Here is a 26,033-nt window from a genome sequence, read left to right as displayed (position 1 = left end):
AGAGCTGTTTTGGGGCAGAGAGGTGATGTATGTAAAAAAAATCCCATCCGTTGCCTTACTGGGGGAAGAAATTCAACAAAGGGAAGCTGTCATCAAGTGGAACATACCCTGGGGCCTCACTGGCCTCCTAAGACAGCACCCACCCTGTATTGTCTGTGACATCAATAAGATGCCCAGGTGAAGGCAGGAAATATGGAATGACAGAGTAAGGACCTCCAAAAATCTGTTCCTCCATAAAAGCATCAATAGTGGCAAAAAAAAAACTGTGAAAATCAACATTTTCATAACTCTGGAAATTAGCCAAAGGCTTGTAATACTCTGAGGAGCATTTATTCAAGAAAAAACACTTAAATTTGGTAAGATCAGAGCCCTATGCAATTTTAACTTGCACTATTCTCACCTCCCTCTTCTGAGTTCCACAGTAGCCTTGAAAAGCAGCAGCTTCCCCCCAACAGCAGCTGTGAATGCCAGCAGCCTAGCAATCACTGGAGGAGGCACATGGATTGGAGCGCCTCAAAAGCCACATCTCCAGAGAACCGGCATGACTTGCCCTGTCCAGCAGCATTCTGGAAAAGCCCCATTCACAGGGCTTGATTATTTCTTTTGACTGGACTCAGAGCTTCTCGGTGGAAAGGCCCTAGCTCCAGGACATTTGTTGAAAAAAACTCATAGTTGTCTGGGGTAACAATACCAGTTGGGGAAAAGAATAGCCTGGCCAAAAAGCTCAAAAGCTCAAAGGGAGGATCTAAGGAATGAGATGTTTATAGGCAGGCTTTGAAAACCTCTGACATACTCCTGGGGATGTAGAAGGATGCACTCATGTGAGGGGTTGTGTGCATGCCCAGGAAAGACCTGAGAAAGCCCTGGCTAACTTTGAGGCCATGCTCAAGCAGGAAATGAAAGCAAAGGCAGAATTATAAATTGCTGGAGTGCTAAGGGTAATCCCCCAAAACACACATGGAGCCCCTTGGCAAAGGATGGGAGACATTGGTTTAAAGAAATCTCTCTCCAGTTGTTAGCTGATCACTGAGCTAACTGAGCAGAGACTTCAGTAGCCACACATGATGGGGTAATATAGACTATTCAGAATTATTCCAGGAAAGTCACTCAACAAACAGGAACAACAACAACACACAGCAACATTAGAAGGGAGGTGATCTGATTTCTAGAGTTGCCACATTACGTTATTTAAATGTCCAGCTTTCAACAAAAGGCAGTTCTTTGAAAAGACTGATAAAATTGACAAACCTTTAGCTAGACTAGCTAGTTCCACCAAGAAAAAAAAAAAGAAAAAGAAAATACAAGTTACTAAAATTAGGTATGAAAGGAGCAAGATCACAACTGATATTACAGAAATTTTTAAAAACATAAGAGAAACTATAAACAACTATATGCCAACAACTTAGATAATCTAGATGAAATGGACAAATTCCTAGAAAGACACAAACCACTAAAACTGACTCATAAAGAAATAGAAAACCTGAATTGACCTACAACAAGTAAAGAAGTCAAATCAGTAATTTTGAAACTTCCCACAAAGAAAAGTTCAGGCTCAAATGGCTTTACTGGTGAATTTTAACCAAACACTTAAGGAAGAATTTTCACGAACTCTTCCTCAAAAATAGAAGAGAATACTTCTCATTCTAAGAGGTCAGTATTATCCTGACATCAGAATTAGACAAAGACATCATACAAACAGAAAACTACAGACCAATACATTTTATAAACATAGATGCAAATATTCTCAAAAACATTACTAGCAAACTGAATCCAGCAACATATAAAAAGGAACTGTACATCATGACTAACTGGAAATTATTCCAGAAATGTAAGCTTGGTTTCACATTAAAAATTAATCAATGTAGTACACCACATTAACATATAATAAAGGGCCAAAAAATTGTGATCATCTCAATAGACACAGAAAAAGCATTTGACAAAATCCAACACCCTTTCATAATAAAAAATATTCAACAAAATAGGAAAAGGACAGAACTTCCTCAGCCTGATAAAAGGTGTCTACAAAAAACCCACTGCTAGCATCATGAAAGATTTTCCCTTAAGATCAGGGAAAAGACAATGTCTGTTCTCACGAATTCTATTTAACATCGTACAGGAGGCTCTAGTCACAGCAATTAGACAAGAAAAAGAAATAAAAGGCATCTGGATTGAAAAGAAAGAAGTAAAACAGTTTCTATTTGCAGATGACATGATCGTATGATAGAAAATACTAACGAAGCTACGCACATACACACATATACACAGAGAGCTAATAAATGAGTTTAGTAAGGGTATAAGGTACAAAATCGACTTACAAAAATCAGTTGTATCTTTACAGAGTAGCAATGAATAATCTGAAAACTAAATTAAGAAAACAATTCCATATACAATAGCAAGAAAAATAATAAAATATTTAGGAATAAATTTAACAAAAAAGAGTAAAACTTGTACACTGAAATCTACAAAACATTATTGAAAGAAATTAAGTAGAAAGACACCTCATGTTCATGCACTGGAAGATTCAATATTCTTTAGATGACAGTACTCTCCGAATTGATCTATAGAGTCCATGCTACCCGTATCAAAAACCTAGCTGGCCTCTTGGCAGAAATTAACAAGCTGTCCCTAAAATTCATATGGAAATGCAAGGGAACTCAGAATAGGGGAAAATAATCTTCAAAAAGAAGAACAATTTTGGAGGATGTCATGGTCAGTTTTATGTGTCAACTCGGCAAGGTATAGTTTCCAGTTACTCAAACACTAGTCTAGGTGTTGCTGTGAAGGTACTTGGTGGATGTGATTAACATCTACAGTCAGCTGACTAACTGTAGGAAATCATCCTCCATAAATGAGTGAGCTCAAGCCAATCAGTTGAAAGGCCTTTAGCACAGAAGTAAGGCTTCCCTGATGAAGAGGAAATTATATCTATGGATTGCAGCATGAGTACCTGGCGAGGAGAGTCTAGCCTGCTCCTCCTGACACCCTACCATACCCTATGGATTTCAGACCTGGCTAGCAATCCCACACAATCACATAAGCCAACTCCTTGCAATAAATCTCTGGCTCTGTTTTTCCAGTAGAACACTGACTGAAAGAGAGGACTCACATTTCCTGATTTCAAAACTTACTACAAAACTGCAGTAATCAACTGTGTGGAACTGGCATAAAGAATATTGACATTGATCAATGGAGTAGAACTGAGAGTCCAGAAATAAACACATACATTTATGGTCAATTGGTTCTTAACAGGGTGCCAAGACAACTCAATAGGTAAAGAATAGTCTTTTCCACAAATGGTGTTGAGAAGACTGGATTTGCACGTGCAAAAGAATGAATCTGGATTCCTACCTCATACCATAGACAAAATTTAACTCAAAATGAACCAAAAACCTAAATATAAGAACTAAAACTATAAAAGTAAGAAGAAAAGATAGGAATAAATCTTTGTGCCCTTGTATCAGGCAATGGTTTCTCAAAAGCACAAGCAACCAAATAAAAATAATAATAAATTGAACTTCATCAAAATTTAAAACTTTTTTGTTTCAAAGAACACTATTAAGAAAATGAAAAGACACACACGGAGTGGGAGAAAATACTGGCAAGTCATATATCTGATAAGGGTACAGTATCCAAAATATGTGAAGAACTCTTACAACTCAAGAATAAAAAGGCAAAAAACCAATTTAAAAATGGGCAAAGACTTTGAACAGCCATTTCTCCAAAGAAGACATACAAATGGCTAATGAGCATATAAAAAGATGATCAACATCATTAGGCATTACAAAAATGCAAATCAAAATCACAATGAAAAAAAATAACAGCTGCACATCCACTAGGATGGCTATAATAATTAAAAATAAATAGAAGGAAAATAGGAGAAATTGGAACCTTCATACATTCTTTGTAGGAGTTTAAAATGGTACATAAAATGGCATAGCCCTTTGGAAAAGGGTTTTGCAGTTCCTCAGAAAGTTAAACATAGAAATACCAGATACCATACCATATACCTGGAATTCCATTCCTAGGTATACATTCAATAGAACAGAAACACCCCCCCGCACAAAAACTTGTACATGAACATTGCAGCATTACTCAGAATAGGCAAAAAGTGGCAGTAACCCCAAAGTCCACCAAGAGATGAATGGATAAACAAAACATGGAATACAATGGAACATTATTCAGCCATAAAAAAGGATGGAGTACCGACACATGCTATAATGTGGATGAACCCTGAAACCAGTATGCTAGATAAAAGAAGCCAGACACAAAAGGACAAATATTGTATGATTCTACTTATACGAAATACCCAGGCCAGGTAAATTCATAGAGACAGAAAGCAGACTAGAGGTTATCAGGGACTTGGAGGAGATTCTTTATGAGACGGTGAAAATATCCTAAAATAAGATAGTAGTGAAGGTTACACCACACTGTGACTATATTAGAAACACTGAATTTTATAGTTTAAAATTGTGAATTTTATGGTATGTGAACTATATCTCAGTAAAATTGTTATTAAAAAAAACAGAAAAAGAAGAAGGCGGCCCCTGTCCCGGGCCCACATACAAAAAGTACATAGAAAATAAATTGAATAAGTGTAGAGTACACATGGGACTCCCTGGGATCTGGCACTTAGTGCTGGCACCGTGATCCAAGCCTTAAACATCTATTCCCATGACCGACTAACACTGTTCTGGTCCTAGGGATCCCTTCTCTAACATCTCTTACCCTATGTCCTTGAAACAGAAGACAACCATGATTGTATACTGTGAAGGTTTGTGAGTTGTGTCACTGCCAGTGGAAGTGATGGACACTGCTTGGAGAGCAGGAAGGGTTGCAGTGGCAAAAGCACTTCAGGTCACCTTATCTTTGATAAAGGAGGCAAGAATATACAGTGGAGAAAAGACAGCCTCTTCAATAGGTGGTGCTAGGAAAACTGGACAGGTACGTACGTGTAAAAGTATGAAATTAGAACACTCCCTAACACCATACACAAAAATAAACTCAAAATGGATTAAAGACCTAAATGTAAGGCCAGACACTATCAAACTCTTAGAGGAAAACATAGGCAGAACACTCTATGACATAAATCACAGCAAGATCCTTTTTGACCCACCTCCTAGAGAAATGGAAATAAAAACAAAAATAAACAAATGGGACCTAATGAAACTTCAAAGCTTTTGCACAGCAAAGGAAACCATAAACAAGACCAAAAGACAACCCTCAGAATGGGAGAAAATATTTGCAAATGAAGCAACTGACAAAGGATTAATCTCCAAAATTTAGCATATACCCTGAGAAAACCATAATTCAAAAAGAGTCATGTACCACAATGTTCATTGCAACTCTATGTACAATAGCCAGGACATGGAAGCAACCTAAGTGTCCATCAACAGATGAATGGATAAAGAAGATGTGGCACATATATACAATGGAATATTACTCAGCCATAAAAAGAAACGAAATTGAGTTATTTGTAGTGAGGTGGACGGACCTAGAGTCTGTCATACAGAGTGAAGTAAGTCAGAAAGAGAAAAACAAATACCGTATGCTAACACATATATATGGAATCTAAGAGAAAAAAAAAACTAGGGGCAAGACGGGAATAAAGACACAGACCTACTAGAGAAGGGACTTGAGGATATGGGGAGGGGGAAGGGTAAGCTGGGACAAAGTGTGACAGTGGCATGGACATATATACACTACCAAACGTAAGGTAGCTAGCTAGTGGGAAGCAGCCGCATAGCACAGGGAGATCAGCTCGGTGCTTTGTGACCACCTAGAGGGGTGGGATAGGGAGGGTGGGAGGGAGGGAGACGCAAGAGGGAGGAGATATGGGAACATATGTATATGTATAACTGATACACTTTGTTATAAAGCAGAAACTAACACATCATTGTAAAGCAATTATACTCCAATGAAGATGTTAAAAAAAAAATAGCTTAAATGAAAACAAAAAGCACTTCAGTAAGAGAAAAGATAAATTAATCAACTTGTCAAATTCTTCTTCCCAGTCTGAAGGCAATAGATTCTTGTACAACGAACTATCATTCCCAGTATAACCGAGCATCCATTTGCCTGTTTTGCTTTGTATTCCAATCAGTGCTTCTGAAAGTTCTCACAAATGAGAGTATATTTGCAACAGTTTCACATGGCTAAGAAAAATTTTGTAATATTACATGTTATGAGTCAAATTGCGTGCCCTTAAATTCACATGTTGAAGTCATAATTCCCAACAGCTCAGAATGTGATCTTATTTGGAAACAGGGTAACTTGATTACAGAGATAACCTGTTACCCCTGTAATCATGCTTAAAAGGGGTCATTGGGATGTGGGTCCGAATACAATATGACTGGTGCCCTTATGGAAAGAGGAAATTTGGAGACACACACTGGGAGAATGCCATGCGAGTATCAAAGCAGAAAATGGGGTGATGCACCTACAAGCCAAAGAATGTCAAAAGAATACACACTGTGTGAAAATCTTGTTTAGAACAACATTAGGTATTCATTCTGCGGAAATGAAGGCAATAAAAAAAGTTTTAATGGAACTAATACATAACAAGCTATGAATTACATATAATATCTCTGGCCCCATTTACAGAATATCCAGGCATGGAGAAGAATGATTTAAGTAGTCATTTTTGATAGTACCTGGCTTCCAGTCATATACAAACCATAATTTTGCATGTATTTTTAACTTTTGTCATTATGAAGGTACATGTGTCAATGTGGGAGGACAGAACATATTTCACTGAGCAGTTTGCTAGCTTGATTTACAACATTTAAATATGTACATGTGTGGTATGTGGGCCTCCACTTGTGCTCATGCCCCAGGTCCGATAATTGTTAGAGGTGGGCAGGACCCAGCAATGACAGAAGAAAGCTAGCCTGCAGCTATGAACAGAAGCCAAACCAACAGCTCTAACTTGCTCCTACTACAAACTAAAGTGCCATCCTGGAAGCTTCATGTGAGGACCTGATGCAGTCCCTAGAGGGAGTGGTAAGTGCCTCACATACTTTGCCTTCCTGGGCAATAGTCCCCAGGGCCCTACAAGCCCATCCCAGTCCAGGGGTATATAGCCCTGTGGCCTCAGTGGGCACTAAGCTCTCACCAGGTTTCATACACCTAATATATTTCACTGTTCCAAATGTCAGGGTGCGTCATGAACTTGCATTTGGTTTCCTTGCAGTAACTCTTGCGGTGCCACCTTCAAGTAAACAGAGCAATCTTATAACTGCACTTCACTCCTGCATTGGGAAAGGACTGTGCAGTTTGACGAAAGGCTTTCAGAGCACTCCTCAATGCGGTGATATTCCCCATGGCTATTATTTTGTTACGTCCTGCCTGTCCCTTTGTAGGGAGGTTTGGCTGCTTGTTGAGGGCTATGAGGATAGAGAAGGGAACTAGCATTCCATCTGGGAGTAAGTCTTAGGAAGAAAGGAACTCTTAAAGATAGGGTAAGTGGTGGCAGCTGAGAAAGGAGGAAACAGCAGGATACATCGCCAGTTTCTAAGGGAGTGAGAGAAAAGGGTATCAAAATGCCAGACTGAGGATAAAGATTGAGCTACAGAAGGCCCTGTAGGATTTCCAACTTTGATTGTATTTTTTTGCAGCTCCCTCCAAGAAAACATGGCAACTGTACATTTCATGCTATTGCCGATTAACATGATGGATAAATGGACAGCTAACATAAAACAGAGTGCCTGACATCAAAGGATACTTTTAGCTACGGTTGAGCATCCTTAAGGAACTTAAATACCCTTTCCATAGATAGCAGCTCAGAAAAGCAGAATACTATCTTTGTATGAAATTAAAAACCATAAAAGATAGACTGGGTTCATCAGAAAGGTAGCAGCAAAGAAAGAATGAAAACTTCAACTAAGGACATAAAAGGGTTTAAAAATAATTTTGATACTAAAAAAAGGAACTATGATGCAAATACAACAGGTAGAAAGTCAAGCAGCCCAGTACTTAATAACAAAGGCAGACTAGTGAACCACATTAATCAACCTAGGATACAGATTATCAACAACATTTGAAACTCAGATTAACAGGAACAAATAAGGTATCAGAGTGGGAAGCATTTTTACAGCCAGTAACAAAAGTTTTCATCTTTGCTTAAATAAGACTTCAAAAGGATTCTACATATCAACCAATAAGTGAGTTCATCAAAAAAAAAAAAATAAAGATTAACTTTAAAAAGTGCAAGGCAGGGCTTCCCTGGTGGAGCAGTGGTTAGGAGTCTGCCTGCCAATGCAGGGGACACGGGTGCGTGCCCTGGTCTAGGAAGATCCCACATGTAGCAGAGCAGCTGGGCCCTTGTGCCACGACTACTGAGCTTGCGCTCTAGAGCCCACGAGCCACAACTACTGAATCCACGTGCCACAACTACTGAAGCCCGCGAAACTAGAGCCTGTGCTCCGCAACAAGAGAAGCCACCGTAATGAGAGGACTGTGCACCTCAACGAAGAGTAGCCCCCGCTCGCCGCAACTAAAAAGAAAGCCCACGCACAGTGACGAAGACCCAACGCAGCCAAAAACAAATAAATAAATTTATTTTAAAAAAAAAAGAAAGAAATGCAAGGCACAGTGACCACACTTCTGATCTGTTTTAAGATGAATCAGCATTTTCTACCTGAGCAAGTAGAATGCAGTTAGCACTTGGGTGATTTTAAAGACTCTTTAACAGTTGCCTTTAATTGGCTGATGAAATAGCAGAACAGTGTGGCTGAAAGCCAATGTTTATGTTTACCAGTTACCTGTTTTATTAATGGGATTGTGGGCCACTGGGCCTCCAGGAACACACAAATATATTTAAATATCCCACACTGTAATTAAGAGGCACAGAGAGGATTAGAGCAAATTAAGCGGCTGTTGTACTTGCCATTGGTTTAGTCAAGGCCAGGCAATTTGATGCTCTCATGGCAGAACTCGGCAAGTTTTACTTCATAAATCTACAAAATATGGAATATATTTTCTTGCAGAGCAAGGGTTTTAATAAATGTGTCTCCCCCCACAAATAAAAATTATATATAAAGAAAAATATCCCAAGTGAATGCTCCTACAATGAAAGAACAGATTCCCTTAGCCAGAAAAGGAAAAATGTATCAACAATAGTGTCAGTTAAAGAAACTGGATCTTGAGACTCTATTAATAAGGGACTCAAAATGAATCAAACTTCCATGTAACTCTCATCCAGACACAGGGCTTTCTTCTCCTAGGTGAGTCAGAACTTCTGCCTGAGTTTTTTAAAGGGAATAAAAATAAAGTGATCACCCAACAGATGACCTGTTCAATAACTAAAGCATCAGAAATATTTGCAGAAACAGAGAACAGATCCTTTTAAGCAAAGACTAGAGTATAGGTTCCTAAGCCAGCAGTGTTTCATTTTTTTTGTTTGATTTTACCAAATCCATTGTAACTAAATGTTAGCTTAATTTTAAAATAGTACATGTAAGTAGATTTTTTGCTTTGATTGCTCAGAATCAACATTACCATGCTTGAGATTACTGCCAGTGCTGGTCTCCTATGAATCTTCATATCAAAGAAAAAGCAAAATGGAATGAAGGCAGGGCAAAATGGAATGAAATCTGGAAACACAGTGTTTTGACCCAAGCAGAGGACAACATTGCCTTTGCCCTAGCAAGTCTGGAGAAGCGCTTAAAAAAGACAAGAAAGAAGATCTAAGTACTTACGAGGACCCTGGACTTGCAGTGGGAGGGGGGCCTGAAGAAATGAAAGAAAAACAAAAGAAACAGTCAGTCTGGGTTATTGGAGGGTGAACATCAGGACAGTCAAACCATTACGGACTAAAGTTCTCAGCCACCCCGAGGTGATATTTATTTTTCTGGAATTTATTATTTTGCTCCAGCTCCCCCAACCACCTCTATGAAAAAACATACCAGTGAGACTGTATCTATATCCCACAGTTCAGAGCCTGAAAAATGCTAAGACAAGGGCTAAAAAATGAGTCAGAGTAGGCATCCTCACGAGATGCAGCGAGTTTCAGTGGGAGGCTGAATGAGCACGAGGACATTCATTGCAACAGCAGGCAGGGGTCTGTGATGGCAGCTGGACAGAAAAGGGGCCTGTGTGCTGGAAATCTTCCCAACTTCTCTGGACAAGGAACATTCTTGTTGAGAAGAATTCACTGATGCGGTGACTTAGAATTGGAGCTGAGGTCAGACCTATCTGGACTCTGCTCCTGCCCTGCAGTTTACTGGCTGGGTGGCCGTGAGCATAGTACTTAACTGCTGGGCCTTGGTTTACTTATTTCTAAAATGGGTACAAGAGGACCAGCTTCTGTGTTGCTGGGCACACCCAGTACCTCCTCACCCCCGTGGAGGCTGAGGGCCAAAGGCCATCCCCAGTAGGAAGCTGCTTACCAAACTTGACAAACAAGACTCCAGTGGTAGAAACCACCTTCTTGCCATTCGTCGCCACGCACTGGAAGTAGCCCGTGTCTGTGGTGTCGAGGTTTCTAATCCGTAGCCGAGAGCCATAGTTGGTTGCCCGAAAGGAGATCCTCCGGGGCTCCTGGACCACAGGTGCATCATTTTTGAACCAGCGGATAGTGGGAGGCGGATTCCCAGAGACTTTGCAGTGCAGTTCTGCCGTCTGCCCCAGGGACGTGGTGATGTTATTCATCGGTTCATCGAGGGCCAGGTAAGACTCTGTGCACAGGGAGAAGCAGGCAGGTGAGAGGGGCAGACTGCTGGAGAGTACCTCCAAGCAACCCAAACTCATTCTGTGTGCCCCAGACCACAGAGAGACTGAACAGGAGCGGCATGGTGGAGACAGACAAGGGATGGTTGAAATCATCCCTTTACCGAGACCCTGTGACTACTAAACAATCACCCATAGAGTCTGCAGCTTGGAAGGAAATTTGTTACTAACCATGGTATAAAACCCAAAGCTTTCAAATGACTATGTGGTACCCACGGATAAATGTACTTTCTCGGCCAAGACAAGATGAGCTTTTGTGTTTCAGAGTATAAAAAAAAAATACATGCTTCTTGTTACAAACTCAAACAATACAGTGAAAAAGAAAAAGTAGTAAAATTTACCTCATCCCGAAATGACATCCCTCTTAACATTCTGGCAAAGATCCTACCAGTTTGTCCACTTTTGATAAGAGAGAAAGTATGAAAAACTGGAAAAGTAGGAGCAATATATTTATATCCACATGGCCCAAGACTGGGAAGGATGCTGAAAATCTTCCTGTCAGTGATGTTATAATGAGGGTTATGAAGGCCAGGTTGCTGGCAGACAAAGTGGTGAGAGGCAATGAAATTATTTCCATAATGCTACTCGTGTCAACCGCAACACATTACAATATATGATTCTATGCATTCAATTTTTAATTGAGATATAATTTATATTCTATGAAATGTATCAGTCTTAATTGCACAGCCCCACGAGCCTTGACAAATGCATGTACCCATGTAACCAATGCCCCTGTCAAGATATAGAACAACAGAACATCATCAGTATCCCAGAAAGTACCCCCAAGATCCTTAGTAGTGAATCCCTGCTCCACCCCCTCTACCTGGCAAAACTGTGAGAGGATTAAAATTAAATCAATCAGGCAAGGCATGGGAAGCATTTAAACTAGTATATGGTGAAAAGTAAGCACTCATATATATTAATCAGTGTTCTATTATTTTTATAATAATAACAACTTCTGTGCAATGCCTTTTACTCTGTCTCCTGTTATCCTCTAATAACCCCGTGAGGTAGGAAAGGCACAGGAAGTATCATGATGCCCAGCTACAGGGGAGATGTCTCAGAGATTAGCTGACTTGCCCTGTGGTCACACAGTAGGATGTACATTGTGCCCAAAGCTTCTAGCACTAACGACTTTGTGTCCTCAGGCTCAGCCTAGCACCTAAACAAAGTTCAACTGAGCCAAGCTGGTTAGTACAGTGGTAAGAACAGATAGACTCTAAGTCCTGCCATATGCCAGGGGCTTTACTTTAGTATTTACCTGCCCTATAACCCCACAAGGGAGGAAGAATTGTCATCGCTGCTCAACAATGAGGAGACCTAGGATCAGAGAGGTTAAGTGACTTGCCCAAGGTCACACAGCTGAGCCAAGGGCTGGTTCAGCTCTCTCTGGCTCAAAAACCTAGCTCTTTCCACCCCATCAGATTGCTTTGGTAGCCTGAGTCACACTGAGGAGTGGAGGCAAAATTCAAATTTCTTCCTTAAAGAAGAGCTGGGGTTTACACACATCCACACACCCACAGGGCTGTGATCTTCCCCTAACTCTAGCCAGGATTGTCTGGTTAATGGGTCTAACATTTAGCTATGTGTTCTGGCTGGTGTTATGGTTTCCCTCCAGGAGCCAGGTACCTCACTGACCTGATATCCTCTGATAGGCCCTTCTCCTTGAGGCTACATCCTGTTTCCTGTCCTTTCTGTAGCATGGGTCCAGCTTTGAGTTGGAGGTGAAACAGGAAGGAAGGGGGCAGGGCACAACCTTTGAAAAAATGACATAGCCATAGGACATGACAAAAACTGGTTAGAAACAACTAGGCCCAAGATGGCAGAAGATTCGACTTCCAGTGGACCTTGAGCCTCATTATACGCTCAATGTAATACATTAGCATCTAAATGACGCACCCACCAGTGCCATGACAGTTCTGAGGCTAACCATAAAAGGCCAAAAAATGGGCGGTGGCCCAATTCCTGGAAATCCCTGCCCCTTCCCTGAAAATGGTTGGAATACTCCTCCCACTCATTAGCATATGAAATTACCCAGCCCATAAAAACTAACCACCCCATGTATCGGGTCCTCTCACCTTCTGAGATGGCCCACACTCTGTCTGTGAAGGCTGTTTCTCTCTAAATAAATCCACTTCTCACCTATCACTTTGTCTCTCACTGAAGTCTTTCTGCGACAAGACATCAAGAACCTGAGCTTCATTAAGTCCTGGGACCAGGTGTGTGATCTCAATTAAAAGACTGTGGGTTGCAAGTTCCAACCTGAGTTTGGCAGGGTTCGAGTCCTGGTGTGTGGGTTCGAGTCCCAATATGCGTTTAGGCTGGGTTTGAGTCCCAATCTGAGTTGCACGGTTTTAGAGGGGTCTCCACAGTGGCAAGAGGTGCCATCACTCAGGTACTCCCACAGCCTGGCTCCCTCTCCCAGATTTCTACCTTCTTTAAATATCAAAGCCAGCCAACATCAACCACACTCCCCAGAGGCCAGGATGACAGTGTCTAGGTGTGCATCTCAGGGGTTGACATGACTGTTGAGTTTTAGTCAAGAAAACAAAAGTCAATTCTACTTTATTTCTTTGGTTCTTCCCCCATAGGAAGTTGCTACTGAAATCCCAGCAAGCTTTTTGGCCAAGCCCTCATAGAGTAAAATATAAAAGGATGAGCTGGAACTTTAAACTCTTTCTTTTGCCTCAAAACCCCAGTTACTTTGCATGATACTACAATCACAGACACACAGTTCTTCAAATTTTTTCTTCTAGGAACATAAATTAGCCCAGAGACAGAGAGTTCTATAACTGGGTGGAGTATTTCAAGTATCCTCTGACGGTGTACTCAAATTTATTGAAAACAAATTAGTACGGGTTGATCCACCAGATGAAATCAACCCTCACAAACTCTGAAGCTAGAATGTCTGAATTCGCATCCTGGTTCTGCTACTTATCAGCTGTGTGACCTTGGGCAAGTTATTCAACCTCTCTGTGTCTCAAATTTTGTTACCTATGAAATTAGTACAATAATTATATCTTCTTCATAGGGCTACTGTGAGGATTATATTAATTACTACATGGAAAGTACTTTGAATAGAGTCTGGCACGGAGCAAACAGCATGTGAAAGTTTCTGCTATCATATTAGCTATTTTTTTCTTTTCTTTTTCTCACAAATAACTTATGCCTAAAAATGGGGAATGATTATGCATCAAACTGATTGGTTTCCTGGCCATGTCCAGTCCTGACTTTACAGAACAGATCTGAGGGATGAGGCCACCTGCCCAAGATCACATAACTAACACATTGCAGGAGAGAGTGGTTAATTTGTCTGTGAAGTTCTATATCATATCTACCTACAACAAAAACAAGGGTTATAGGGCATCTTGAAATCAGTGTAATAGCTGGCTCAAGCAGTATGTTTCCAGGGAGAACAAAGGAAATGTAAACAAATCTTTGTGTCTACTGAACAAAGGAGGCTTGCCATAAACACAGGGAATTTGGTTCTAACTTTTTAGTGATAAAGAATAATGTTCCATTTATTTGCCATCTGTAGCTGCTCACTTAATAAGTAAAACAAGCAAATGATCCTCAGTTTGGCAAAGACTGGAAGCATCAGAAACACATTTGGCCTAAACAACACGAACGCATTTTGAGACTGGAATAAAATAAAATAAAAACGCATGTCTGAATCATTGCTATCAGCCTGTTGTTAACAAGCCTCTGGCCGTGATCCATTCTCTTCCCAGAACTATCTGGATCCTCCTGGAGCAGCCTCATGGGCCACACTAGGGGACCCACTCTCTGTTCTACACCCAGCACTTGGCGTGACCATTGCAGGTTATGGACTGGTCATTTCTTTCAGAGAACACCTGGGCATCCCAGCGAAGCAGCCCAGGGCAGAGGAAATCTGTAAACTGGACCTGATACCAGTTTGCCACCACCTAGCTGCAAGTGTCAGGCAGTCACTTCGCCTCCCTGGGCTTTGGAGTCACGCTCTGTTACATGGGCCTGTGCGGTCTGCACCTCCTGAAATAGTGTAAGTTTCCATATGGGCCTCAGCTACAGAAGCACTGGACGGCAGTGTGGACTAAGAATGCCGCCTGCCATATCAGTAAACAAGATGTTGCGGCCATTGAGCCGTCAGCCACTACAGCTGAATTCCCTCTACCCCCCCACCCCCACCCCGCCAACCCCAATGGTACACCCTGAAGGGATTCAGGATGGAGAAAAAAAAGAGATTACTGGCCCTAGATAGTTAAGCTGCATAGCAAAGGAATAATTTCATTAAGTCCAGGGTCTTGCATCTTCCCCTACAGAAAAGCACTAAATTCATTAACTTGAGATATCTGGTTTTTCTTTAATTAGCAGTAATCTTTTGATGTTCTGACTACCTGGTTTTGTTGTTGTTGTTGTTCATTTGGTTTTTTGGGGTTTTTCTTTCTTTTTTTGGTAAAGTTCCTATATGTCCTGGCTCCTCCCATACCTCTTTGAAACTGTCCCTGAGAGCTACCTAAGAGGCTGTATCCCGGGCTTAAGTCTTCAGTAAGTCTGCCAAATAAAACAATTGTCAGCTTTTAGGTTGTGCAGTTTTTTCAGTCGACAGCAGACAGCAGGTACTGACTGAGTCTGAATGCCAGAAAAAGCATTTTGGCCTGTACATTTAAACCTGGCTATTCATACTGTTAAAAAAGGCCCAAAGTGGAGTCACTTGTGCTAAGTCCACATCACCAAACCGAGACTTAATACCTACCTTAATTACACTTTCAACCTCTCTCAGGAATGGACTCTTAAACCAATCAATCTGGAATTACCTAGTCAGCACTAGTGAGGTGATCTGCCTGATAGACCCCTGCTGTGCCCTAAAAGTGATCTTGCCACAAACAATCTACTCTTTGCTAGGAACAACCCTGTTCTGCCCCTTTCTGCCTATAAAAGTCTTTCATTTTGTACAGCTCTTCAGAACTCCTTTCTATCTGCTAGATGGGATGCTGCCTGATTCATGAATTGCTGAACAAAACCAATAACATTTAAAAAATTTGTTCACTTGAATTTTGTTTCTTAACAATATTTTTTTCAGTGGCTTTATTCAATACCTCTGACAATGTGTGCTTGAGCTGTGGAAGCTTTCTCATCCTTCTTTCCCTGCTTTTGTGGACCACAAATGTTGAGATGGCAGACTGGTGAGTGGGAGGTGGGATATAATCTGGCTGGAGAGAGAAAAAATTCCAATTCTGCTGACTCCACCTCTAGCTCTGTGTCTCTGAATGAACTATGTCTCCCAGTGGGGGTACTAGTAATAATGATGATGGTGACAATGACAATGATGATGATACAATATAATGATGATAACAGCTAACATCTAAAGGGTACTTATTACCATGGCAGGTGTTGTTACAAACCATTATTATTGTCCTCATTTTATACATGAGATATCTAAGGCACAGGGATGGTAAAAAAAGCCATCCAAGATCACACAGTAAGTAGAAGTGAGACAAAACAATTATCGATTCAGATTTAGATTGATTTAGATTTCAGTCTAAGTCCCAGCAAGTTATTTTGTGGATATTGACAAACTGATTCGAAAGTTTATATGAGAGGCAAAAGGCCCAGAAGAGCCAACATAATACTGAAGGAGAAGAATAAAGCTGGAGGACTGACACTCCCCAACTTCAAGACTTGCTATAAAGCTACAGTAATCAAGACAGTGTGGTACCGGTGAAAGAACAGACAAATAGACCGATGAAAGAGAATAGACAGCCCAGAAATAGAGTCCAGTTGACTACCTATATATAATCAACTGATCTTTAACAAAGAAGCAAAGTCACCACAAAGGAGCAAAGACAGTCTTTTCAACCAATAGTGCTGAAACAACTGTACATCCACATGCAAAAATGAATCTAGACACAGCCCTTACACCCTTCACAAAAAATTAACTCAAAATGGATCACGGACCTAAACATAAGATGCAAAATTACAAAATTCCTGGAAGATAACATAGGAGAAAACCCAGATGATCTTGAGTATGGAAATGACTTTTTAGATATGACAACAAAGACATGATCTATGAAATAAATAAATGATAAACTGGACTTTATTAAAATTAAAAATGTCTGTTCCGCAAAAGACAATATCAACAGAATGAGAAGACAAGCCACAGACTGGGAGAAAATATTTGCAAAAGACACATCTGATAAAGTACCAAAATATACAAAGAACTCTTAAAACTCAACCACAAGAAAGCAACCCCAATAAAAAATGGGCCAATACTTTAACAGATACCTCACCAAAGAAGAAAAATGGCAAAGAGACATATGAAAAGATGTTCCACATCATATGTCATCAGGGAAACGCAAATTAAAACAATGAGTTACACTAAACACCCATTAGAATGATCAAAATCCAGAACATTGACATTACCAAATGCTGATGAAGACATGGAGCAACAGGAACTCTCTCTCATTGCTGGTGGGAATGCAAAATGTTACAGCTACTTTGGAAGATAGTTTGGCACTTTCTCACAAAAATAAAAATACTCTTACCATATGATCCAGCAATCTCACTCCTTGGTATTTACCCAAAGTAGTTGAAAACATGTCCACACAAAACCCTGCACATGGATGTTTGTAGCTTTATTCACAATTGCTAAAAGCTGGAAGCAAACAAGCTGTCCTTCAGTAGGTAAATGGATAAACTGTAGTACATCTAGACTATGGAATATTATTCAGTGCTAAAAGGAAATGAGCTATCAAGCCATGAAAACACATAAAGGAAGCATAAATACATATTACTAAGTGAAAGAAGCCAATCTTAAAAGGCTACATATGGCATGATTCCAATTATAGGACATTCTGGAAAAGGTAAAACTTTAGACAGTAGAAATATCAATGGTTACCAGAGACTGGGGGGTGGGGTGGGGGAAATGAATGGGCAGAGCACAGAGGATTTTTAGGGCAGTGAAAATACTCTCTCTGATTCTATAATGGTGGATACATGTCATTATACATTTGTCTAAATCCATGGAACGTACAACACAAGAGTGAGCTATAATGTAAACTATGAACTTTGGGTGATTATGAAGTGTCAGTGTAATTTCACCAGTTTTAACAGATGTACGACGCTGGTGGGGAATGTTGATAACGGGAGAGATTATGCATGTAAAGGGGCAGGGTGTATACAAAAAAATCTCTGTATCTTCCCTTCAATTTTGCTGTGAACCTAAAACTTCTCTAAAAGAAAATCTTTAGGGCTTCCCTGGCGGTGCAGTGGTTAAGAATCCATCTGCCAACGCAGGGGACACGGTTTTGAGCCCTGGTCCGGGAAGATCCCACCTGCCGCGGAGCAAATAAGCCCGTGCGCCACAACTACTGAGCCTGCGCTCTAGAGCCCATGTGCCACAACTACGGAGTCCACATGCCACAACTACTGGAGCCCACAGGCCTAGAGCCCGTGCTCCGCAACAAGAGAAGCCACCGCAGTGAGAAGCCCGTGCACCGCAACGAAGAGTAGCCCCCGCTCAATGCAGCTAAAAGAAAGCCCGCATGCAGCAACGAAAACCTAATGCAGCCAAAAATAAATTTTAATTACTTAATTAATTAATTTAAAAAACAGTAATTCTTTTAAAAAAAATCTTTAAAAAATTATTTTGGCTCCAGAGTCCTTGTTCCAGGACAGAAGTTCTCGAACCCCTTGGTTTCAGAACCCCCTATACACTCTTTAAAATATTGAGGACCCCCAAGAGAAAATTTTAAAATATTTGTTTACTAATTTATTTGAAAATAATCTCATTACTTGTTAACAAATATTGTCATGAAAAATAACTATATTCCCCCCTGCACCCTCTGATACACATACGAATAGTGAGAAGAGTGGCACTGTTTTCTACTGTCATGAATGTATCATTTGGCTTAAGACCAAACAGCTGGACTCTCCCCTTTCTGCATTCAATCTTTTGAGATATGTTGTTTTGGTTGAAGTATACGAAGAAAATCTGGCTTCATACAGTTGGAAAAGAGAGGGGTATTTTTATAGCCTTCTCAGATAATTTAGGATAGTATTCTTTGATACTAAACCAAAATTTGACAAGTGGTAGTTTCTTTTTTTTTTTTTTTGACATTTTAAAATTGAAGTATAGTTGATTTACAATGTTTCAGGTGTACAGCAAAGTGATTCAGTTATATATATATATTCTTTTTCAGTTTTTTCCATTATAGGTTATTACAAAATATTGAATATAGTATGCTGTGTTATACAGTAAGTCCTTGTTGTTTATTTTATATACAGTAGTGTGTATATGTTAATCCCAAACTCCTAATTTATCCCTCCCCGCCTTCCCTTTTGGTAATCATAAGTTTGTTTTCTATGTTTGTGAGTCTATTTCTGTTTTGTAAATAAGTTCATTTGTATCATTTCTTTAGATTCCACATATAAGTGACATCATATGATATTTACCTTTCTCTGTCTGGTTTACTTCACTTAGTGTGATAAGCTCTAGGTTCATCCATGTTGCTGCAGATGGCATTATTTCGTTCTTTTTTATGGCTGAGTAATATTCCATTGTACATATATTCCACGTCTTTATCCATCATCTGTCAGTGTATATTTAGGTTGCTTCCATGTCTTGGCTGTTGTAAACAGTGCTGCTATGAACATTGAGGTGCATGTATCTTTTCCAGATATAGGCCCAGGAGTGGGATTGCTGGATCATATGGTAACTCTATTTTTTGTTTTTTAAGGAACGTCCACACTGTTTTCCATAGCGGCTGCACCAACCAATACATTCCCATCAACGGTGCAGGAGGGTTCCCTTTTCTCCACACCCTCTCCAGCAGACAAATGGTAGTTTCTTAAAGAATAGTTGTGATGTGAAATCTGAAACCACACCAGTGAATTTTTCATAATCTGTTATGTTAAAATGGATTGATTTATCTTGCACGTTGAACAGATCTTTTATCCACGTATGATTTTTTAACACCATGCCCTGTTCATTTAGAAAACATTGGTTCAGAGTTACATAGATCTTCCAGATATGAACACATTTAATCATGTAATATAGAAAAATCACATTCATTAGTATCACCATCTATCTCATTAGTAAAGATCGGGAAACTGTCAAGCTCTTGGTGGTGGCTAAAAGTTTTCCAAATTTTAAATTTTTGCTGGAAAGCTCAAATTTTATTATTGGCAACGAATACTATCTCCTGTTTCCTTTAAGTGTCAGGCTCGTTTTGTTTATTTTCAAGAATAACTAACCATAGTTTGATTGTAAATCATTCTTTCAAGTAATAAAATGCTTTTCTTTGTGACAACCATAGTGTTTCACCAGTCAGCACGACGGCTTATGTATACTTCCCATTTTGCCACATACAAAATATTAAAAAAGACATGTACCTCATGGGTCAAGATTTAGTTAATAAATTTTGCTGCTTCATCAAAGATATTCTTAAGTGCAATTGGCTTTTCTTTTTTTTTAATTGAAGTATAGTTGATGTACTACATTATATAAGTTACAGGTGTACAATACAGTGATTCACAATTTTGGCTTTTTCTTTTTTCTAAACTATAAGGGCGTGGTGGTGGAGAATACAGTAACTTCCAGTACAGTTTAGTACAGTTTGTTACCACTGTTTTGACTCATGCTTAGGCCCCAGAATTTTTACCTACCACTGCTTTTACACAATCAGGATGGGTAAACTGCAATTCAGAGAACTTAAAGACCTATCCTAGACCTGTCCCAACTAATAAAAGCTAAAGCCAGGATTTGGATTCCAAGCTCAATGCTCCTTCCATCACACTCCACAGCTGCCCTCTGCCACCCCTATGGGTATTGGACCAGTGTGAGGTTCTCAGAACAAAATGGTTTAGCTCAAGCCCTGAATACCATAAGCTAGGCTTGCATGGTCTGTTTTCCATTTCTGAATAAGCAACTTGGGATTTGGGGGCAATCCTAAGTGATTTTTGTAGATCTGGGCAAAAGTTGGGGACTCTGAATTAAAAAAAAAAAAAGATATTTATGCTTTTTAAAATGTATGAAAAGAAAATGCCAGGATTCTTTCAGTACCACCATTTCCTCCATTACCCACAGAAAGTGATGATCATAGCTAACATTTTTCTGAGCATTTACAAGGTTCCAGCCACCATTCTAAGCACCTTGTACACATTAACTTATTTAATCTTGAAAACAATCCTGAGGTAGACACTATTCTTACCCTTTTTTCAGAGATAAGGAAATGAGACACAGAGAGGTTAAGTAATTGCCCAAAGTCATGCAGTAAGAAAGTGGCAGAGCCAGGACCCAAACCCAGACCTTTGGACACAAGAGACCGTAATATTAGCCAATGCACCGTTTCCCAGTAAACCCACACTTTAGTCTTTCATTGTTTCCTATTACCCCTGACCAGGACTATGGAATAGTCTTGCCCTTTTTAATGAGTCCATCCAGCAGGAGACAATACCCACTGGTACTGAGAACAACTAATCACTACCAGTTTCTTACGATGTAAGTGGAAGCCATCATGGAGAAGGAGCTTTTTAAATACACCACAGTCATTGTTCATCCTGACGCTTAATCAACTTAAGAAGTGAACTGCGAGAAAAAAGAAGTTAGTTTATGAGCTCTCTGGGAATTGAGACTCTATTTCCTCCTTTGCGTAGTCCCTCCAGCACTCCATGTGTTAGATGGTGAACTTCGTAGGCATTAATAAATGCTGGTTGATTAAGTAAATGGAAGGCTTAAGTGTATTTCAGGCAAACGAGCTTTGGAGACACCCTATTTATTACTTACCCATTTGACAAGATGTCACATTCACAAATCCCTCCCAACATTTATTACTTAATTTTCAAAGTGCCCTCCCCTGCCCCCCAGGGAGGGAGGCGGGGCCAAGAGTTATACTGCCATTCTGACAGGTGAGAGAAACCCAGATGTAAAAAGTTTAACAGTCCTTTGCCATGGCAACCCAGCCAGTCAGCCAGGGAGCCAGTCACAATTAGGCTCAGGGCGTGCATCTCAGTATCAAAGAGGCACATGCCAAATTCTAGTCCCCTTCAGGACCGATCCTATTCAGAAGAGGGAGGGGGTTCCCGACATGAAATAAAATGCTTAGCTAAACATAAAGGAAGGCTGCCAAACATGGTTAGGTCATCGCATTTGACTTTGAGAGAACATTCTGTTCATGCTATCAACCTGCATTCACTTTCAGCACACTTCACCATAAATATTTCTGACTCACTATCTCAGGAAATATTTTTTATCTTAATAAACTCAATGCAAAACATAATCTAAATCGGCTTGCACATTCTTGAGTCAGAGCCACAAGCTGCATTTAATAAAAATCAGTGGAAATAGCAGGGGACTTCTGAATAACCGCAGTTCGTTATCTGACATGAGGCTGCTGGGAAGTTCCGAACACACGGAGAGCAGGAGGTCGGTAAGCTGAAGGTATGGAGAGAGCCAGAGACCACCGGATGACCCCACTTGGTGGATCTTAATTTCCACTGATGAGCTTCGCTAGCGGCGCTATTCGTGACAATGAAATGCGGCATATGGTAATTAAGAACATGGCTCTGGAGTTGGACTGCTTGGCCCCACGTCTGAGTACCACCTCTCACTTGCTGTTTTTTTAACCTCCCTTAGCCTCAGTTTCCTCAACTGTAAAATGGGGCTAATAACTCTCTAGTTACCCTAAAGTGTTGCTGTGGAGGTTAAATGAGATCATCCTTCTCTGAAACATCAAAAACATTCACTACAGGGAGCTAGAGCCAGAGATTCTCAACCCTCATGGAACATCGCTATCACCTAAGGAATAATAATAAAAAAAACTCCACTGACACCTGGGTCTGACCCCTAGAAATTCACATTCAATTGATCCTGGGTGGAGTTCAGGTATAAGCATTTTCTTAGATGCTTCCCGAATGATTCTCCTCAGCAGGCAGGTAAATGTACAACACTTGGCTAGAGCAATTATAGCTACCACTTTCTGACCACTGATTCTTACCTGGCTTCCTGCTAAGCCCAGTTTTTACTGCTCAAAATCTCCAGGCAGATTCTCCACTACATTCCTCATTGTCCAGAAGAAGAAACCAGCGCTGAGACATTAAGCACATTGCCTAAGGTCACATGACTGATCAAGAGTGAAACCACATCTCCAACCAAGACTTTTGCCTTGAACTGGCCAGTCTTCAAGCCTACGTCTTCAGTCAGGGAAAGATATGGCTCGATGAAGATAAACACTTTCTGGCTGAACAAAGCTGCTGTAGACCAGGGGGCATGATGGTTAAAAGTCAAAAAAAAAAAAAAAAAAAAAACCCCCAGAAAACCCCCCAGCAAAGCCAACACTCACATTTTCTTAAAAGTTCAAGTACTAATGCATCAAGCTGAGCTCAGCCTTGTGACCTGTGAGTAACAAGGGTGTCCATAGCTACAGTGAACCAGGTACCTTTAAAAAGCAAAAGCAGTAGGTGGGGGCATTATCTCAGAATAAAGAAGAGTGGAATAAATTAAACTTATGACAAACAAACAAACACAAAGCATGTCCGTAGCACCAAAGACAACACAAATGGTCAACGAAGCAGCTCCTTTTGGGGGAGGAAACTCACATACATCAGAAATGGTTCTGCAAATGTGCACTTAGAGCAAACCTCCTGTAAATCTGGACCGACGGAAAAGAGAGCCACCTTTACAGGTTCTTCCTTAGGAAGCACAGAAACTACACCTAGCGATTCAAAAAAGTTTAAGAAAACTTTGCTACTATTTAGAGGCTTGTTTTAAAGAATAGGTCATTTTTACAAGTAGGCCAATCGTATGTAAATAGACCCTTAAAAGCTCAGGGAAACTACATTTTCCTCTTAAGTAGTTAAGATTTACAAAGAATGAGAGTGGCTGGCCTCCAGGCTTTAGATTACTTTGTGTCCCAGCTATAATTAATAAAGGTAGGAGGAGAGGGGAATAAACATGTGCTGAACACTGACTCTATCAGGCACTTTACATGTATTACTGTATTTTATCCTTTCCAACACCCTGTCACGTCTGTAGGTTTTTCTAGCCAAACCTAAGGAAGACACCAAGGCTTATAGAGGTTTTAACATAACTAGGTCAGGCCTGGCATTGGACCCCGTTCTCCCCAACATCCTCCTTCTGTTCCCACTCCCAACTTGTCCCATCTCAATTTACTGTTTTATACCCTAGTATCATTAAGAACCTCTTCCACTATCAACTCACCTGAATCCATCTGGATGATACCTCCTTGTCATGCAAAGATGCTGTGATCGTTACCTTCCCTCATTTTTACTCCTGGAGCAGGTTATCTGACGGGATCATTGGCGACTGCCAAACGAAGTTACTCTAGCGACTTTTTTTTTTTTTGGTTATAAACTTTTGTGGACTTTGCTGGTTCATTTGAGTATGCATTCTACTTGACCGCAATGTTTGAACCATTTTTATTATTTGGGGGTATCATTCTATTACTTCATTTTGATCCTGTGTGCATATTTCATTTAAGTTTGGAAATAATACGAATACTTAGAAATGATGAGCAGAAACACACTTAACCATAAGAACAATGACTTGATTCTGATAATGATTCAGCTCTTCTAACTGAAATTCACAAGGATACAAGGTTTCTGGCTTGAGAACTGGTCCCTGCATCTTAGAGAAATAGTCCCAATCTTGTTTCTGACTCCCTAGGTCTTCATCCATTCCAACTGTAACATCGCCATTTTTTTTTTAACTAACCCGCCTCTCCTGTCCTTCCTCCCCCCCCCCCCCCACCCCCCCCCCCCCCCCCGCCACCCATTTTCAGCTGAATGCTAGGATGGTAAGTAATTCACAGGCCTAAGAATTCTTCAGGTACAGGATAGATCTACATCCCAAGGCATCACTAGCAGCTTCTCCCAGCCCTCCAAAACCAAACTGAACAATACCAGCAAAACCACCAGTTATTACCTCATTTCACTATAACTTAGTAAGGCTCTAACTTAAAAACAACAAAAAGGAAAACTTTTGACTTCTGGGCTCGGGCCCATTGCAAAGGCAACGGATGCACTTTCAGCCCTGCCTAGGGAGCCCTGTGTGAGGAAGAACCAAGCCACATTCAGGGCCTTCCGAGACCGAGTCACTGTGTATGTTCACTGTCGTGCTGTGAAGAGCAGCTTGGCCAGTCAGAACAAATTCTCAAACATTCAATGGCTCTAAGTAGAGCCTGAGTGGTTTTCCAAAAAAAGGTTGCCATTCTGGCCAAGGAATTTCTCTTCCTATAGGGACCACACAGCTATACCCTCTCAGTTTCCTAAAGTCACATCTTGACTGAACAGGACTCGAGTCCCTTTGTGTGCCAGTCAGCCTTCCAACTCCATTCCACAGAGGCCAATATCCCAGTCTCAGGTTTCCCCAGAAAGTAAACTTCAGGGAACATGAAAGGGCACACTCCTCCCATCTCCATTCACTGTCCAGGATTTATGTTTCAAATTTTGAAAGCATCTGCTGACCTAACCACATCTCGGATCTCCTGCTAGTAGGGCAGTGCATCAGAGAAGTTCTTGTCACCCGAATGTCCTCTGTTCTGAATGGAGTGGTTTTGCCCTCAAATTTGGAACCAAATTCCTCAAACATTAGAGATTACTGGCTCTACCGCTTTTTCCAGAAACCAGAAAAGTACTAAGCCATCTGGAATGAAAACTGAAGTGGGTAATATTTTCTTAGTAGCAAGTGGCAACAATCAAACACACAAGACTGAACACTGGGGATCAGATCAGGCTTTTTTCATTGTTATAAGCACCTTAAATCAAGCACAGGTTTGCTCTGGATAGATGTAGAAAATGTTTGATGACTAAATGAACCAGTGGATTTAAGTGCCTATGCTCAAAGATGTCTCCGCCTGGCCATAGAATCAAACAGTGAAAGTAACAATCATGATCCAGTGTGATCTGAGTACGTTTAGCGTGACAGAGGACCACAAAAGAGGGAAACTTAACCTGTTTTCTGGGACAGAGGTGTCAGAGAAGAGTTTCCAAAGGAGGTGATGCTTAGTAATAGGTAAGACTTTTTTAAGAGGAAGAGATATGGTCCCTGTCCTTCAGGAGCCCCTTAAGATCCTGAAGGAAGGAAGAGGGATCTAATTTGAAAGTTCAAGTCAGAGTGAGCGTAAAAGCTAAGTGTCTGGGGCTTCCCTGGTGGCGCAGTGGTTGGGAGTCCGCCTGCCGGTGCAGGGGATGCAGGTTCGTGCCCCGGTCCGGGAGGATCCCGCGTGCCGCGGAGCGGCTGGGCCCGTGGGCCGTGGCCGCTGGGCCTGCGCGTCTGGAGCCTGTGCTCCGCAGCGGGAGAGCCCACAGCA

At 40.8% G+C, this 26,033-nt stretch overlaps 1 protein-coding gene across 1 annotated transcript in view; it reads right to left on the bottom strand.

The window, feature by feature from the left end:
- Positions 1 to 9,691: 9,691 nt before the first annotated feature.
- Positions 9,692 to 26,033, bottom strand: part of LOC103069026 (tyrosine-protein kinase transmembrane receptor ROR1-like) — a 92,106-nt gene continuing 75,764 nt past the window's right edge. Inside the window, exons 3-4 of the mRNA XM_007464301.1 lie at positions 10,386 to 10,673; positions 9,692 to 9,726 (exon numbers count right to left, since the gene is read on the bottom strand). Coding sequence (XP_007464363.1) covers positions 9,692 to 9,726; positions 10,386 to 10,673 — 323 coding nt within the window. The remainder of the gene's footprint in view (positions 9,727 to 10,385; positions 10,674 to 26,033) is intronic.

This window comes from Lipotes vexillifer, unplaced genomic scaffold, assembly GCF_000442215.2.
Source record: "Lipotes vexillifer unplaced genomic scaffold, Lipotes_vexillifer_v1.1 scaffold47, whole genome shotgun sequence".
Classification (NCBI taxonomy): domain Eukaryota; kingdom Metazoa; phylum Chordata; class Mammalia; order Artiodactyla; family Lipotidae; genus Lipotes; species Lipotes vexillifer.
This window is presented reverse-complemented; position numbering and strand designations above follow the sequence as displayed.